The sequence below is a fragment of the Callospermophilus lateralis genome, chromosome 10 (genome assembly GCF_048772815.1).
Source record: "Callospermophilus lateralis isolate mCalLat2 chromosome 10, mCalLat2.hap1, whole genome shotgun sequence".
Lineage (NCBI taxonomy): Eukaryota > Metazoa > Chordata > Mammalia > Rodentia > Sciuridae > Callospermophilus > Callospermophilus lateralis.
This window is the reverse complement of record NC_135314.1, coordinates 57,043,397-57,060,775: the sequence shown is the minus strand read 5'-3', so window position 1 is coordinate 57,060,775 and position 17,379 is coordinate 57,043,397. Positions and strand designations below refer to the sequence as shown.

Sequence of the window (17,379 nt, the reverse complement as noted above, 5' to 3'; positions counted from 1 at the left end):
TTTTTGACTCAAGAAATTTAGTAAGGTTTAGGTGAAAAAAACACAGCAAAGGTATAAATACAAAAAAAAAAAAAAAAAAAAAAGAAATCATATGCCACATTTTTAAATCCATTCACCCACTGAAGGGCATCTAGGTTGGCTCCACAGCTTAGTTATTGTGAAATGTGCTGCTTTAAACATTGATGTGGCTGTGTTCCTGTAGTATGTTGTTTTTTAAGTCTTTTGGGTATTGACCAAGAAGAGGGATAGCTGGGTCAAATGGTGGTTCCATTCCCAGATTTCCAAGGAATCTCCATACTGCTTTCCATATTGTGCACCAATTTGCAGTCCCAAATGTGGCATTTATACACAATGAAATTTTACTCAGCAATAAAAGAGAACAAAATCATGGCATTTGCAGGTAAGCGGATGGCGTTGGAGGAGATAATGCTAAATGAAGTTAGCCAATTTCCAAAAAATAAATGCCAATGTTTTCTCTGATATAAAGAGGTTGACTCATAGTGGGGTAGGGAGGGGAAGCATGGGAAGAATAGATGAATTCTAAATAGGGCAGAGGGTTGGGAGGGATAGGGAGGGGGCAGAGGATTAGCAAGGATGGTGGAATGTGATAGACATAATTATCCAAAGTACATGTATGAAGACAAGAATTGGTGTCAACATATTTTATATACAACCAGACATATGAAAAATTGTGCTATATACATGTAATAAGAATTGTAATGCATTCCACTATCATTTATTTAAAAAAAATAATAAAGAAATCATCCGTTAGCTAATTAAAAGATACTCTAAACATTCTTAGTTTTTTGAAGTTGATAATGCCACTCACCCGGATGAACTATTTCAAGCATACTCAGCCGTAATTCTCGAGAAAGTCTCATGGCTCTCTGTCTTTGAAGCTGCAATTGTAATCTAAGATCCTCTTCTTCCTTCTGCCTATTGAGTTTCAGCTGTGTCTTTTTTCGTTTAGATCTGTGATGGAAACAGTAAGTGCCTTACACACAATTTCATAAATCATATGTCCACTCAAGAAAGGTATGAAATGCTTAATGTCATAAGTAATCAAATAAATGCAGACAAAAAAAGTTTCTTAGGGAAAATTTGTAGTGTTGGTAGGGTATGATGAATTATACTGTCATGTGCTTCTGCTGTACTTTTCTGGAGAAATATTTGGATACATTCATCAAAAGAAATATTCGAAGAAATATTTGAAATACATATCAAAAGTCTTAAAAATGTTGACCAACAAATTCCATTTCTAATAATTTTCTTAAGGAAATAATCAAATATGTAAATGTGTTCAAAGATGTGCTAACATAGTATCACAACAGTAACAAGATGAAAATAAATGATATATGCCACAACAGAGACTGGATAAAGAAATACTGGTTCATTCATCTAATGGGATTCTATGAACTATGAAAAAATAGAATTTTCAAAGTATATTTAGTGACATGTAATGCAGTATCAGGTAAAAATTAAATCAGATATATAAGAATGTGATCCAAATTGTGCTAAAAATTTATATGTAGTTACATAAAAGACTAAATGATAAAAACCATTAAAATTTCAATAGCAATTTTTACTACATGGTGTGATTATGGCCGATTTTTTCCTTAGGTTTACCTATTTCTCAATTACTTGACTACTAAACATTATTTTATAACTAGTTATAAATTTTTCATGTGTTAAAAACATCTTATTTATTATTTTTATATTATTTGCTTATATTTATCAACTTTCTCCTTAGCCTTTCCAACCCAATTTTTTTTTTTTTGGTAGCGGGGATTGAACTCAGAGGTAATCAATCATTGAGCTCCATCCCAGCCCTATTTTGTATTTTATTTAGAGACAGGGTCTCACTGAGTTGCTTAACTTGTTGCTTTTGCTGAGGCTGGGCTTTGAATTCACAATCCTCCTGCCTCAGCCCCAAGCTACTAGGATTACAGGTATGCACCACTGCACCCTGCCCAACCCAGTTTTTGTTGCTTCTTACCTTCATCACTATGTAAAAAGACCATGAATATTAGTTTGTAATAAATATACTCAAAATGCTTTCAGATACCCATAGAAAAAGAAAGCCAGGAGGATACAGAGGAAAGGAAAACAGAATACACGATTTATTTTACTTCTATAGAATTAATCTGTACGTCTCCTTCCAGAGCATGTTTTCTCTTAGATCCTTTGCCTAGAATTAAACTGCTAACTCTAATATCTTGGCTTCCGTTTTGCAGTATTAAGCTAGAATACAAAATGGTGTAGTTAAATGCGGCTTTCTCTTGAAAAAGAAAAACAATCAATTAGCATTTTAGTAACAACTGTAACTTTTAAAAGAAATCTTTTTTAAGTAAAGAAGGAAAACTCAAAAAAAAATGTTTTTTACTGTGGTTGTTTTCTCACAACTTTGAAACTTCCATCAATAATAGTTGGATAGGTATGAAGTATCTCTTTTTACAGGTAAATTGGAGATCAAGTAGGTGAGGGACTCTCCCTTCCCAAAGAGCAGTTGATAAGAAACCTGTCCTAAAGACACTCCCTCACCCCAATTTTTAAGTGGTACAGCATGTAGATTATGGCATTTTGACCTTTACCCACTTATGGAGGATGAAAGAGAGCAGGCCTTTCAGACTGATAAAAAAAAAACACTTACCTGTTTCTAACTTCTAATTTGTTATAGATAGTAATGTCTAATATGGTGTTATCAATATTTAAAACACTAATAATGTAAGAAACATGGTAGTCATTAAAACAACTTGCTAACATATTTAATTTGTCAGAAACTGGGTTTGGGAAATAGTTCAGACATGCAGGCTATGAAATATGGTTAAAATGAAAAGACCATGGAGCATGAAAATGGAAGTAAAATACAAACCAGGAAGGGAGTAGAAAAGAGGGATTCAATGATCATAATGCCAACCATAAATTGTAAATATATGTGCTTCTTGGATTCATGAGTTTTAATATCATGTTTGAAAACATTTATCAGGAACTGATGTGATTTTGAATGTTCCTTTCACCATTTAGTTACATTCTAGTTATTTTGCTATGAGTTTTTATAATCTCTTAAAAATTTAAAAAGATCATTCATCCAACAGACATTTTTGCAAGAACAAGTAAGTATCTGACCACTGGCACGCAGTTTTTCACTTTTAAAAGTGTTTGCTGCCTGCTCAGTATTATGCCTCAGACTAACAGAGGCACCAATCAAAGGGAAATCAAACAAATGTAACTAACATACCTAAACATCAGCATCAAGGTAAAGGTACATAAATCATGAATAGAGCAGCTGTTAGCTGTTTCAGAAAATCTTGCCGGGAAAAAGGATGCTTAATAGAAAATAAAGTTTTTGACCATGAAAAACAATTAAATAAAAATGAGCTTCCTATGAAAGTGCTTTAGCAAGAATGTGACTACAAGTGTCTCTTGCTGAATCTAAAAAACCCTGATCAATTTGGACAAATCTGTAGTTTCAGTAGTTTCTCTCCCCCAAATAAGCATGGGAGGGAGAAATTATGAAGCTAATGACCTAAAAATGATGAGGCAAAAACCTCAGCTACAAAGGAAATGACAGACATTTGCATAAACTGTAACAATTTATAAGAGGAAAGGTGCTAAAGTCTGGAGTACATTTGAAATAAAAAATGTAAATAAAACCTAAGAGCTAAAACTGAACTTCTGTGTATTCCAGAATCTCAAATTTCAAATACTGAACAGGAAATGAACACATAATGTGAAATAAATCATTACTGCCTTCAGTTTATCTTTTTAAATAATCACACTGGTCTGGTTTTGTTACATAAAGAAAGCAATGGAATTTCTATTTTAAAATAGTGGAATGTTAATCAAATTCCATAAATATACTTCTAAGTGGACAAAATCTGTAATCCTGTAATACTATTTTGGTGCTGGGTCTGAATGCAGGACTTTATAAATGCTAAATACACATTCTATCACTGGGCTACACCCCAGCTACCTGAGATTCATTACAGGTAGAATTCATAAGTAGTTAACTACTCTGACTTCACCACAGAAGACAAGAGCATCTCAGATTCTTGAGTTGAAGAATATATATTGTGGTACTCAAATATTTAGTATTTCTCAAATTTATTTGACCACAAAAATGCTATTTTCCCCCATTTTTTTTTTTAAAGAGACAGCTTGTAGGATAGGCAAAATTAATGTTTTATTTACTACCAACCATTTGAAGGAATGTCAGAAGGATAATACTTGCCTCTCATGAGTCTATTTATTTGATGTGTCTGTCTAGATTTGTAAATCTTCAAGGGCAGAAAATCTGCCAAATGCATTTTTTCCTCCTACCATTTTCTAAGTGCCAGGTAGTATGATGAAAGACTTTATATTATCTCAGTCTTGTGAGTTGTTATAATTTGGACCTGAAATGTCCTCTAAAGGCTCATATGTTGAAGGTTTGGTTCCCAAGGCAACAGTGTTCAGATGTGGGTCTTAGGAAGGTGACTGAATCATTAGGATTCTAACCTCATCAATAGATTAATCCATTGATAAACTATGAACCAAAATAAACCTTTCCTCCTTTTAAATTGATTTATCTCAGTATTTTGTCACAGTGACAGAAAGTTGACTAACACATGAGGAAATAGATGATTATCTCAATTTAATAGATTGAAAATTTGAGGCTGAGAGAGGTGAGGCAATATATACAAGATCACTTAGCCAAAAAATGGCTGAAGTGGGTACAAAATCAAGTCTATTAAATTCTCCATCTCTCTAGATAGATATAGATAATATATTTCCATCAATGCATCTTCTAGCATGTAGGCACTTAATTCATGTTTTAAAAATTAATGTTTTTTTTGCTACCAACAATATTCATGCCCAGTGATATTTATAATTTATCTTTCAGTCTTTCCTGAAGAAAACTATCATCAAAGAAGAGGACATCCATTAAGAGACCCAGCCAGAGTAACTTTAATGACCTCAATTTTGTGGCAATATAGCATTTTGAACCCCATAGCTATTTTTAAATGTTTTTTTAATAACTGAGAAATGCAGGTGCATTTATTAAAATAAGAGTTTCAGTTTTCTTTAAAAAGTTTACTTCTGTAATATGCTAGTTTCATTTTAGTGAGCTAAAACCTGACTTTAAGTTAGGCTACATGGAAAATAATTTCTGAGATGGTTTTTCCTTATCATAAGTGACCTAAAAGCTAAATCCTTTTTTGTTCTTTTTGTAACCTCTAAGAATCTACATGAGTTAGTCATAACAAAAGTGGACCACATTTTCAGTATTTCATTTTCAGTCCACTTGAAATACAGATAAATGATAAACTGTCAGATCTTAAGGATCATATCCATCCATGCCATTTACTCAGAAAAACTGGGTTAACAATTTAATTATTATATATTCATACCTGTTTTATCATAATTAGATAAAAATACTAACGAGAACTGTTGGCTTTAAGGATTTAATATAAATATCATTGGCTCCCTCTGTATGCTTGGCCCATAAACAATCTTACTAAGTAGATAGGACTATATATTTGACACACCAGAATCTTCTTATGTTATGCCCTTTGCTTTGAAATTGCATATAGTTACTGGAGAGATGAAAGTCAGTAACATATGCAATAGAATGAAAGCAAGGAAAAAAAGGACACATATTATAAAGAAATTGAAAAAAAAATCCAAAGCAACACCACCACCACCAAAATCCCCTTAAGTTTTCATTCAAATGTATTTTTATTTATTTATTTATTTTTTGTGGTGCTGGGGATTGAGCCCAGGGCATTGCGCATCTGAGGCAAGCACCCTACCAACTGAGCTATATCCCCAGCCCCTCAAATGTACTCCTAATAAGGCCCTGAGATCATCACTCCTATCACTAAACGTCTTTACCTGAAACTCCTTTGCAGAGCAATCACAGCAGATGGAAGCTTCTTTATTCTCTTTCTAGTCTGGAAACCCTTCCAATAAGCTTGAATCAAGCAAGCTGCTTGATGTAGTTTCTGAAATTATATGCCAGAAATAATTTACAGACATCTAAAGGAAAGTTTTTTTAAAATGTATACTTCTTAAAATATCAGGCCAGGGCAAGAATTAATCTCCTTCTCTAACAATGGGTAGAAGACAACACTAAATCCATAGGCCCAGGACAAGGAAGGCCTAAGAACACTATACCTTACCTCCAAAAGGAAGTTTGTTAGGCTCAGTCAGGCATTATCTAGAACATATTCAAGATGTAATCTAGTTAGCTCCAAATTCTGTTTAATCTCACTTTCTTTTCAAAGACCTCATAGTAATGCCTAACCTTTCATAATCTTTTTTGAGTTACCTTGTCATTATTTTTATTTAATAGGCAATCAACCTGGTTGATTGGTTCTGACTATAAGCTCTGTTGATCTTTTGTGGTGGTTGTTCAAATATCTTCATAGTTCTGAAAGCTTTTGGTACACTGTTTTGTATCTGTCAAACACATATACAGTTTTATGATTAGTTTAAGACATGTGAAGGTTCACACAAAGAAGCAGGAAATTCCTTTCTTCTGCTCTCTTCCTTTCAGGTTCTCCCCTTCATCCTCCTGCCTAACTTGACTCTGTATTTTTAAATGTATTACCTTTTTGGCTCAGGATTTTAAATATATAGTGCACTTATTGACTTTTAAATTAAAAAATAGTTTTTATTGTTTTATATTTAAGTCTATTTTCCATACTTATTTTAAATCTTCACCTGGAAATGACTTTCCTATTGGAATGAGGTATTTGGAGCCACCATTTCAAGTATACTAAAGGAAGTATGATGAAATAATATATACTAAAATAATAATTTTCTACCTCAAACTTCTAATTTTTTAAAATTTTACTTTTTAGTTTTAGGTGGACATAATATCTTTATTTTATATTTATGTAGGGCTGAGGATCGAACCCAGTGCATCATGCCTGCTAGGTACGCGCTCTGCCACTGAGTCACAACCCCAGCCCAAACTTCTAATTTTTATTAATATAATTTTTCATGTAGAGGCAAAAAGCATTATTATTTCTCAAAGACTAAAAAGGTTAGCCTTCCATAACTACATAGTTTGGCATAATTAGATATTTTTAAGAAAAAAGCAAAGAAAAAGTTTAAATAGCTTATGCATAAAAGATGATGAATATCAGAGATAGGAATTTCATAAGAATTCCTGAAAAACAAACAAACAAACAAACAAACAAAAAACCCCCCAAAACCTGATGTGGTAGCATCTATAAACAAGACTATAATTATATTTATGGGTAGGCCAAATGGAAAAGACACTCTTAAAGATATTTCTATTTTCCAGGGAAGCATTTTGCTTAAAATATTAAGAAAAAGAAAGTGAGACACATTTAAGGAAAACTGTAACTCAATAGTTTCAGTTAGCAAATATCCCCAATTATTTTTATAATTAAATACCTGGTCTTCTACTTCCTGATATATCTGAGGGCTTAAAAGGCTAATGAGCTGTGTAAGTTCTTGACTAAATTCTGTCCCAGTTTCCTGTTTATTTAGTAGATTTCTGAGTCCTGAAATAGAATAACAAAAGATATAAACAATAAATTGATTTTATTATATAATCAGTATTACTTGTTTTTTGTAGTACTTGGGGGGGAGCACTTTTCCCTTGAGCTACATACTTGCCTCCTACCCCCTTTTTTTAAATTTTGAGAAAGAATCTCACTAAGTTGATGAAGCTGGCCTAGAACTTGAAATCATCTTGTCTCAGCCTCTGAGTTGTTAGGATTACAGGCATGGACTACCATGCCTGGATAATTAGTATTAATTTGAAGTTAAAAAGTCTGGTTTAGAAATGAATGAATATAACAAGGTTAATCACATGATTTTTTTTTTTTTCCTTTCCTCAAAGACTCAAGGTTGAGTTGTTCAGGATATTCATCTATCCTGATAATTCTTGGTTGCTCACTTGTGAGATCTGATACAAAAATATGTCCACATAGCTAGGCATGGTGGCATATGCTTATAATCCCAGTGACTTGGAAGGCCAAGGCAGGACAATCACAGTTCGAGGCCAACCTCAGCAAGTCAGGAAGACCCTCTTTGAAAATTAAAAGATAATATGCTGGGGAGGTATCTTGGGTTGTCCTTGGGTTCAATCTAAAAAAATTAATAAAGTTGTCTAGACAATCTCTTTAATAAAGAACGATAGAATCAGTACAGTTAGTCAAATAATAGACAGAAACTTGTTTGAAAATAAGACGCCTTAAACCAAAATATTTAAAAAAACAATTTTTTAAGTTGTAGATGAACACAATACCTTTCTTTAAATTTATTTTATGTGCTGAGGATTGAACCCAGGGCCTCACATATGCTAGGCAAGGCTCTACCACTGAGCTATAACCACAGCAAAACCAAAACAATTTTAAAAACCAAAACATTTTTAAAGATCATTATTAAGAATACCTACTCAGTATATGCCTACCTTGTAGAAGTATTTAAGTAGGTTACAATGAGTCATTATTAATTAAGAAAAGTCATTATTAAATAAATTAAAAAACCACTAACATTTAATATTGGGATAAGTCAACAGATTCCTGAACAAACACAGAAGTGCTGTAACATTAAGCTACCGCATTTTCATTCCCAAATAATAGAGTATTAACAAAAAGTAAATAATAGAGTATTAACAAAAAGTAAAAATAACAGAGCATGTTGGAATGATGTGTTATTCAATATAAATAAAGTAAATAAAGTGGCTTCTTCTCAGTATACAATTACAAAGCCATGGTATAAATATTCCCCTGCCTTACAGTCTCTTTAAAATCAAACTTCTCAGCAATATTGATAATTATAAAATATCAAGAAAAAAACTGAATAAATTCTACTGTTGAAATATCAATCAAGAGTAAACCCTTTATAATGAACTCTGCTGGACATTCACATTTATGTAGGAATCTAATTGCAGAATTGGGAAATGTACATCTGACACAATTCAACTAGAGTTCTATTAATAGTACCTTCTCTTCCTCTCTATTCCTACAATTCATAAAATAATTAAAATGTTCACAGCAATGATTAATGCAAGGTATATTGCTAAAGTGTCTTCCAAATCATAAAGAATGATTAAAATGCCATTTTAGTTGTTAGTTATTAAGTGCACCACATAGTCCAGTGAGTTTTGTGACTCTCATCCTGGTTCTCGCTATGCGTGCATATATTACTTCTAGGCCTCAGGGTCCATGACCCTTAAAAGTGATGAGGGCCTTGGAGATCTCTGATTATCTACAACACTGGAAAGGATCTGGGGTGTTTGGTTTCTGTTTTGGTTTGGACTAGTGGGAAGTCATGGGATAATCCTATATTAAATATATTTAATGAAATAGAAACCCATTTCCTAATTATGTTGAATAAAAAAGATATATCATAATTAATTCATGGCTCTGGTCAGCAAAGAAATAAAAGCTAACAGATAACTTTGCTCGTAACTGGAAAAAGTACATGATCTGTGTGATCTTGGATAAATTAGTTTTCCCATGCTTTCTATTGTATATCTATAAAATGAGGATAGAAGTATCCCAAAGGGTCATCATAAATATTAAAAAACTTAATGCATGTAGAACAGTGTCTTATACATAGTAAATGCTCAAGTCAATGAAAGCTCTTATGTGAGAATGTAATACACTGAGTCCTTTGAGCCTCAAAGGCGGGGTCTTTTTACACATATGTGATTGATATTCGAGGCAAGGCAGATTTTGTTGTTTCTGAAGAAAGGCAGTGAAGTACTTAAAGAGTAATTAATTAATTAACTGATATAAATGCCAAAAGGGTTATCAACCTCTCCAGCATAGTTCTATTTTTTTCTAATAAAGCTAGCTGTGATAAAATCACTGATTTCTTTGGTCATTATTTTATTATACTACATGGTATATTCAACACAGAATCTTTTCGTTAGAGAGGGAGTAAATACTTTTTATAACCTCATTTATGAACTATCACATGCCACTGTAGAGACATTGATAGCTTGATTATATAGACATTTTTCTGTTATAATCAAATTTTATCTGCATAATTCAATAAATTTATAAGAATTTTGTGTTTCATATACCATCAGTAAACATTCTTTTTTGAGAATCCCAAGAAAAGAAAAGTATGGATGTACTACCTTTGTAGCAGGCACTTAGTCTCAGTAAAATCAAAATTTCCTGATGGGATTCAGCCATCAACAGTAGAAGCTTTGTAGAAGTTCTTCTTATGACTGGACTAGGAGTTGATAAAATCTTGAAAATAACTTCGTCTAAAATAGAATGCAGGGTTTTTCCTTCTATTCTGAGTAAATCACCACTAATAGAAGAAAAAAATTTAAAAACATCATTATTAATTGATACATAGTTATTATTATAAATTTAAAATAAAATATGCAGTTATTTGTTTATTTTTTATTTTATTTTAAAAAATTTTTATTTTAGTTGTTGATAGACCTTTATTTATTTATATGTGGTGCTGAGAATCGAACACCAGTGCCTCACACGTGCCAGGCAAGTGTGCTACCGCTGAGCCCCAGCCCCAGCCCCTAAAACATTAACATTTATTTATTGAATTTATTGAATTCCTGTTGTGTATAAGGTACCATGCTAGATATAATAGAAAATACAAAAAGTAGTCTCAAAAAGTCCTCTCCTCAGAGAAACTCACAAATTCAGAAGAGAAATTCACAACATAGTAAATAACAAGCATTTCAAAAATTTCAAGGCAACAATATGAGCAAAATCACAAGACAGTTCAAGGTCAATTGCTAGGTAATGTACAGAGATTATATACTTAATTTAGGAGGAATCTTATTTTTCCTTGGTGTTTCCTTCATTATACTGACAATTTCATCTTGTATTACAGATGTCATGAAAAATATTTACAACTTAGAAAAAGTCAAAAGGGGTTACTCATTATTCTTTCACTATGTGCCTTAAGGAGCATGTGATTTTGTAGGGACATATACCTTTGTTTGACCACTTACTATTAAGGTATTTTAAATTTGATGATAGAAATTGAATATTGTCAATGATGTTTAGTTGAGAACAAGGCAAATAAGACACCTACACAATAGCAATGCAAATGATTTCTGTCCTGTACAAAAGGTAATTCTAAAGGCTACTATGATATATTGCTTTATTAGACAGTGATCTTTTTTCTATTAGTATTTTTTAAAATTTATTTGCAAGTTCATTTCTATAATCCTTTGACAAACCAATTCTATAAATCTCCCTCCATTTCTCCTTTGAGCCTCTATAAATATTTTACTAGTTCCCTCATGAGAGAGTTGAATAAAATTTTTGATCATTTAAATTTTATATTTGCTTATGTCATGTTTTTAGCCTTTTGGAAATTATACTTCAATCATGACCAAAGTAATTTTAAGAGACTCCAATAGCCTATTCTAAATTCAAAAATCTCAAGAGTTGAAAGACTTTAAAGATCATTCAATCGAAATATGTGGGAATCTTGGTGACGCATGTTTCTATGCTGCCTTGGTTTTTAAGTTATTTCTTATGCCAGGGATGTCCAATCCTTTCCTTTGCATCATTTCATTATTATCACACCATTCAAAACTCAAGTAAAATATATGTTCATTTCAAAAAGCCTTCCGTAGATAAACCTATCCAGTCTGATTACTTCTTTACTCCACATTCCAAAAGGATTTAATGGATTATAATACATTATTTCAAATGTTTTTAAATGCTATTTAAATTTCCCAATCCTAAAAATATTTTCTGCAGGCCACTAACTCCCATCTTATTTTTCTGCTTCAAGTCCAAACTTCCATGATTCTATTTCCTCCCTCCCCATTCATTTCTTAAATGACTACACTTGGCATTCTTCCTCATTACTTCACTACACTTCATCAAAGTGCATTTAATTAATATAACTTCACAAATACCATGTCACATATATATCACTAACAGCTTATTTTCCTACCACCTATTTGTACTTGATGTTCTCCACCCACATAGATTCTTTGATACAACGTTCTTCTGTTCACTCCTTCACCCTCCACCCATATATTTCTGACAAAATTTTCTAAAGTTTCCTTTATAGACTCCCCTTCCCCAGCACACCCCTTAAAGATTATTCCCCAGGAATCCATTTTCAACCCATTTTTTTCTCCATCTATTCATATTTCCCACTGACCTTATCTTTTCTCCTGTTCAGTTTTACTACCATTTATAAATTGTTAGTTTGTAAATCAATCTGTAACTCTAGTTCACCTATCTTCATGAATCAGTTATTGATGGACATTTGATAATTTTCAGTCTACAAAGATTTGGATAGATGCTTGATTTTTAAAATTGTTTTTAGTTGTTGATGGACCTATATTTAATTAATTTATTTATATGTTGTGCTGAGAATCGAACCCAGTGCCTCACACATGGTAGGCAAGCGCTCTACCACTGAGCTATGACCCCAGCCCCATAGACACTTATTTTACTGCCTGCTGAACCAACCTATCCAACACTGAATTCATCACCTATCTCACAGAGCCAGCTCCTATGTATTTCATATACTAGAGTCCAGTTTCCCAAAATAGACAACTTGGTGTCATACTTGACTGTATCTTTTATCTTATTTCATTACAAAACTCACCACATCCTGAGGATTTTTATTTTTAATAGCTAAAGTATAATTGATAACATAGAATTTGATCAGTTTGATGTTTCACCAACACACACAAGAAAATGAATACATCATAATTCCCGAAGCTTCCATGTGTTTCATTATAGTTTCTCCCTCTTGCCTCACTGACACTTCAGGCAATCAGTGATCTGCTTTTTGTCACTACAAATTAGTTTACATTGTCTAGAATTTTACATAAATGGAATTACACAGTATATATTTCTTGCTGTCTTGTGTCTTTCATGGAGCATTATTTTTATATTCTTCTATGTTGCCATGTGAAGAGTTCATTCTTGTTTATTATTGAGTAGTGTGCTATTGAATAGATATAGCACCCATTTAGTTACCTGTTGAAGAACATCTAAATTGTTTTTAGTCTTTGGTTATTACAAATGATGTTGCTATGAAGAGCTGTGTACAATTCTTTTTAGGCAAATACATAAGAATATTGGAGTAGAATGGATATATAATGTGGTAGTATACATTTAGCTTGTTAAGAAATTACTAACCTATTTTTCACAGTGATTGTACTATTTTACATTCCCAGAAGCAATGTATAAGAGATCTAGCTCCTTCGTATCATTGTCAACACTTGAGTTAGTGTTTGAACTTTTAGCCATTTAATGGCTATGTAGCGGTATCTCCTACTGACAAAGGATGTTGAACAAAAATATTTTCATTTGCTTATTTGTCATTCATACATCCACTACATCTTACATGAAGCATCCAATTACTTTCCACATTTTTTTAAAATTAATTTTTATTGTTGGTTGTTCAAAACATTACATAATTCTTGATATATCATATTTCACACCTTGATTCAAGTGGGATATGAACTCCCATTTTTACCCCATATACAGATTGCAGAATCACATCAGTTGCACATCCATTGATTTACATATTGCCATACTATTGTCTGTTGAATTCTGCTGCCTTTCCTATCCTCTACTATCCCCCCTCCCCCCTCCCCTCCCCTCTTCTCTCTCTACCCCATCTACTGTAATTCATTTCTCCCCCTTATATTTTTTCCCCTTTCCCCTCACTTCCTCTTGTATGTAATTTTGTATACCCCTGAGGGTCTCCTTCCATTTACATGCAATTTCCCTTCTCTCTCCCTTTCCCTCCCACCTCTCATCCCTGTTTAATGTTAATCTTCTTCTCATGCTCTTCCTCCCTACTCTGTTCTTAGTTACTCTCCTTATTTCAAAGAAGACATTTGGCATTTGTTTTTAAGGGATTGGCTAGCTTCACTTAGCATAATCTGCTCTAATGCCATCCATTTCCCTGCAAATTCTATGATTTTGTCATTTTTTAATGCAGAGTAATACTCCATTGTGTATAAATGCCACACTTTTTTTATCCATTCGTCTATTGAAGGGCATCTAGGTTGGTTCCACAGTCTTGCTATTGTGAATTGTGCTGCTATGAACATGGATGTAGCAGTGTCCCTTTAGTATTCTCTTTTTAGGTCTTTAGGAAATAGACCGAGTAGGGGAATAGCTGGGTCAAATGGTGGTTCCATTCCCAGCTTTCCAAGAAATCTGCATACTGCTTTCCAAATTGGCCGCACCAATTTGCAGTCCCACCAGCAATGTACAAGTGAACCCTTTTCCCCACATCCTCGCCAGCACTTGTTGTTGTTTGACTTCCGAATGGCTGCCAATCTTACTGGAGTGAGATGGTATCTTAGGGTGGTTTTGATTTGCATTTCTCTGACTGCTAGAGATGGTGAGCATTTTTTCATGTACTTGTTGATTGATTGTATGTCCTCCTCTGAGAAATGTCTGTTCAGGTCCTTGGCCCATTTGTTGATTGGGTTATTTGTTATCTTATTGTCTAATTTTTTTAGTTCTTTGTATATTCTGGATATTAGGGCTCTGTCTGAAGTGTGAGGAGTAAAGATTTGTTCCCAGGACGTAGGCTCCCTATTTACCTCTCTTATTGTTTCTTTTGCTGAGAAAAAACTTTTTAGTTTGAGTAAGTCCCATTTGTTGATTCTAGTTATTAACTCTTGTGCTATGGGTGTCCTATTGAGGAATTTGGAGCCCGACCCCACAGTATGTAGATCATAGCCAACTTTTTCTTCTATCAGACGCCGTGTCTCTGATTTGATATCAAGTTCCTTGATCCACTTTGAGTTAACTTTTGTGCATGGCGAGAGAAAGGGATTCAGTTTCATTTTGTTGCATATGGATTTCCAGTTTTCCCAGCACCATTTGTTGAAGATGCTATCCTGCCTCCATTGCATGCTTTTAGCCCCTTTATCAAATATAAGATAGTTGTAATTTTGTGGATTGGTTTCTGTGTCCTCTATTCTGTATCATTGGTCCACCCGCCTGTTTTGGTACCAGTACCATGCTGTTTTTGTTATTATTGCTCTGTAGTATAGTTTGAAGTCTGGTATAGCTATACCGCCTGATTCACACTTCCTGCTTAGCATTGTTTTTGCTATTCTGGGTCTTTTATTTTTCCATATGAATTTCATGATTGCTTTCTCTATTTCTACAAGAAATGCCATTGGGATTTTGATTAGCATTGCATTAAACCTATAGAGAACTTTTGGTAATATCGCCATTTTGATGTTGTTAGTTCTACCTATCCATGAACAGGGTACATTTTTCCATCTTCTAAGATCTTCTTCTATTTCTCTCTTTAGAGTTCTGTAGTTTTCATTGTATAAGTCTTTCACCTCTTTTGTTAGGTTGATTCCCAAGTATTTTATTTTTTTGAGGATATTGTGAATGGAATGGTTGTCCTCATTTCCATTTCAGAGGATTTGTCGCTGATATACAGGAATGCCTTTGATTTATGCGTGTTGATTTTATATCCTGCCACTTTGCTGAATTCATGTATTAGCTCTAATAGTTTCTTTGTAGACCCTTTGGGTCTGCTAGGTATAGAATCATGTCATCTGCAAATAGTGATAATTTGAGTTCTTCTTTTCCTATTTTTATGCCTTTAATTTCTTTCATCTGTCTAATTGCTCTGGTCAGTGATTCGAGAACTATGTTGAACAGAAGTGGTGAGAGAGGGCATCCCTGTCTTGTTCCAGATTTTAGAAGGAATGCCTTCAGTTGTTCTCCATTCAGAATGATGCTAGCCTGAGGCTTAGCATAGATTGCTTTTAAAATATTGAGGTATGTTCCTGTTATCCCTAGTTTTTCTAGAGTTTGGAACATAAAGGGATGCTGTACTTTGTCAAATGTTTTTTCCGCATCTATCGAGATGATCATATGGTTCTTATTTTTAAGCCTATTGATGTGGTGAATAACATTTATTGATTTCTGTATATTGAACCAGCCTTGCATCCCCGGGATAAATCCTACCTGATCATGGTGCACAATTTTTTTGATATGTTTTTGTATCCGATTCGCCAGAATTTTATTGAGGATTTTTGCATCTAGGTTCATTAGAGATATTGGTCTGTAGTTTTCTTTCTTTGAAGTGTCTTTGTCTGATTTAGGAATCAGGGTGATGTTGGCCTCGTAGAATGAATTTGGAAGTTCTCCCTCTTTTTCTATTTCCTCAAATAGCTTGAAAAGTATTGGTATTAGTTCCTCTTTAAAGGTTTTGTAAAACTCTGTTGTATACCCATCCGGTCCTGGGCTTTTCTTAGTTGGTAGTCTTTTGATGGTTTCTTCTATTTCCTCAATTGATATTGGTCTGTTTAGGTTGTCAAAATCCTCCTGACTCAATCTGGGCAGATCATATGACTTAAGAAATTTATCGATGCCTTCACTATCTTCTATTTTATTGGAGTATAAGGATTCAAAATAATTTCTGATAATCTTCTGTATTTCTCAAGTGTCTGTTGTGATATTGCCTTTTTCATCCCGTATGCTGGTAATTTGAGTTCTCTCTCTTCTTCTCTTCGTTAGCGTGGCTAAGGGTCTGTCGATTTTATTTATTTTTTCAAAGAACCAACTTTTAGTTTTGTTAATTTTTTCAATTGTTTCTTTTGTTTCGATTTCATTAATTTCAGCTCTGATTTTAATTATTTCTTGCCTTCTACTTCTTTTGCTGTTGTTTTGCTCTTCTTTTTCTAGGATTTTGAGATGAAGTATTAGATTATTTATTTGTTGGTTTTTTCTTTTTTTAAGGAATGAACTCTAAGCAATGAATTTTCCTCTTAGAACTGCTTTCATTGTGTCCCATAGATTCCGATATGTTGTGTCTGTGTTTTCATTTATCTCTAAGAATTTTTTAATTTCCTCCTTGATGTCTTCTATAACCCATTGATCATTCAGTAACCTATTGTTCATTCTCCAAGTGATGCATGATTTTTCCTTACTTCTTTTATCGTTGATTTTCAATTTCATTCCATTATGATCAGATAAGATGCATGGTATTATCTCTACTCCTTTATATTGTCTAAGAGTTGCCCTGTGACATAATATATAATCTATTTTTGAGAAGGATCCATGTGCTGCTGAGAAAAAAGTATAACTGCTTGATCTTGGATGGTATATTCTATATATGTCAATTAAGTCTAGGTTATTAATTATGTTATTGAGTTCTATAGTTTCCTTATTCAACTTTTGTTTGGAAGATCTGTCCAGTGGTGAGAGAGGTGTGTTGAAGTCTCCCATGATTATTGTATGGTGGTCTATTAGACTCTTGAACTTGAGAAGAGTTTGTTTGATGAACATAGCTGCACCATTGTTTGGGGCATATATATTTAGGATTGTTATGTCTTGTTGGTGTATGGTTCCCTTGAGCAGTATGTAGTGTCCTTCTTTATCCCTTTTGATTAACTTTGGCTTA

General features: G+C 33.4%; 1 protein-coding gene across 2 annotated transcripts in view; it reads right to left on the bottom strand.

Annotated features, from left to right (window-relative positions):
* Positions 1 to 17,379, bottom strand: part of Iqcb1 (IQ motif containing B1) — a 55,118-nt gene that overhangs the window by 15,535 nt on the left and 22,204 nt on the right. For both annotated transcript variants that reach the window (XM_076868158.1, XM_076868157.1), the window contains exons 8-11: positions 10,112 to 10,290; positions 7,408 to 7,517; positions 5,875 to 5,984; positions 830 to 972 (exon numbers count right to left, since the gene is read on the bottom strand). In XM_076868158.1, the coding sequence (XP_076724273.1) occupies positions 830 to 972; positions 5,875 to 5,984; positions 7,408 to 7,517; positions 10,112 to 10,290 (542 nt within the window). The remainder of the gene's footprint in view (positions 1 to 829; positions 973 to 5,874; positions 5,985 to 7,407; positions 7,518 to 10,111; positions 10,291 to 17,379) is intronic.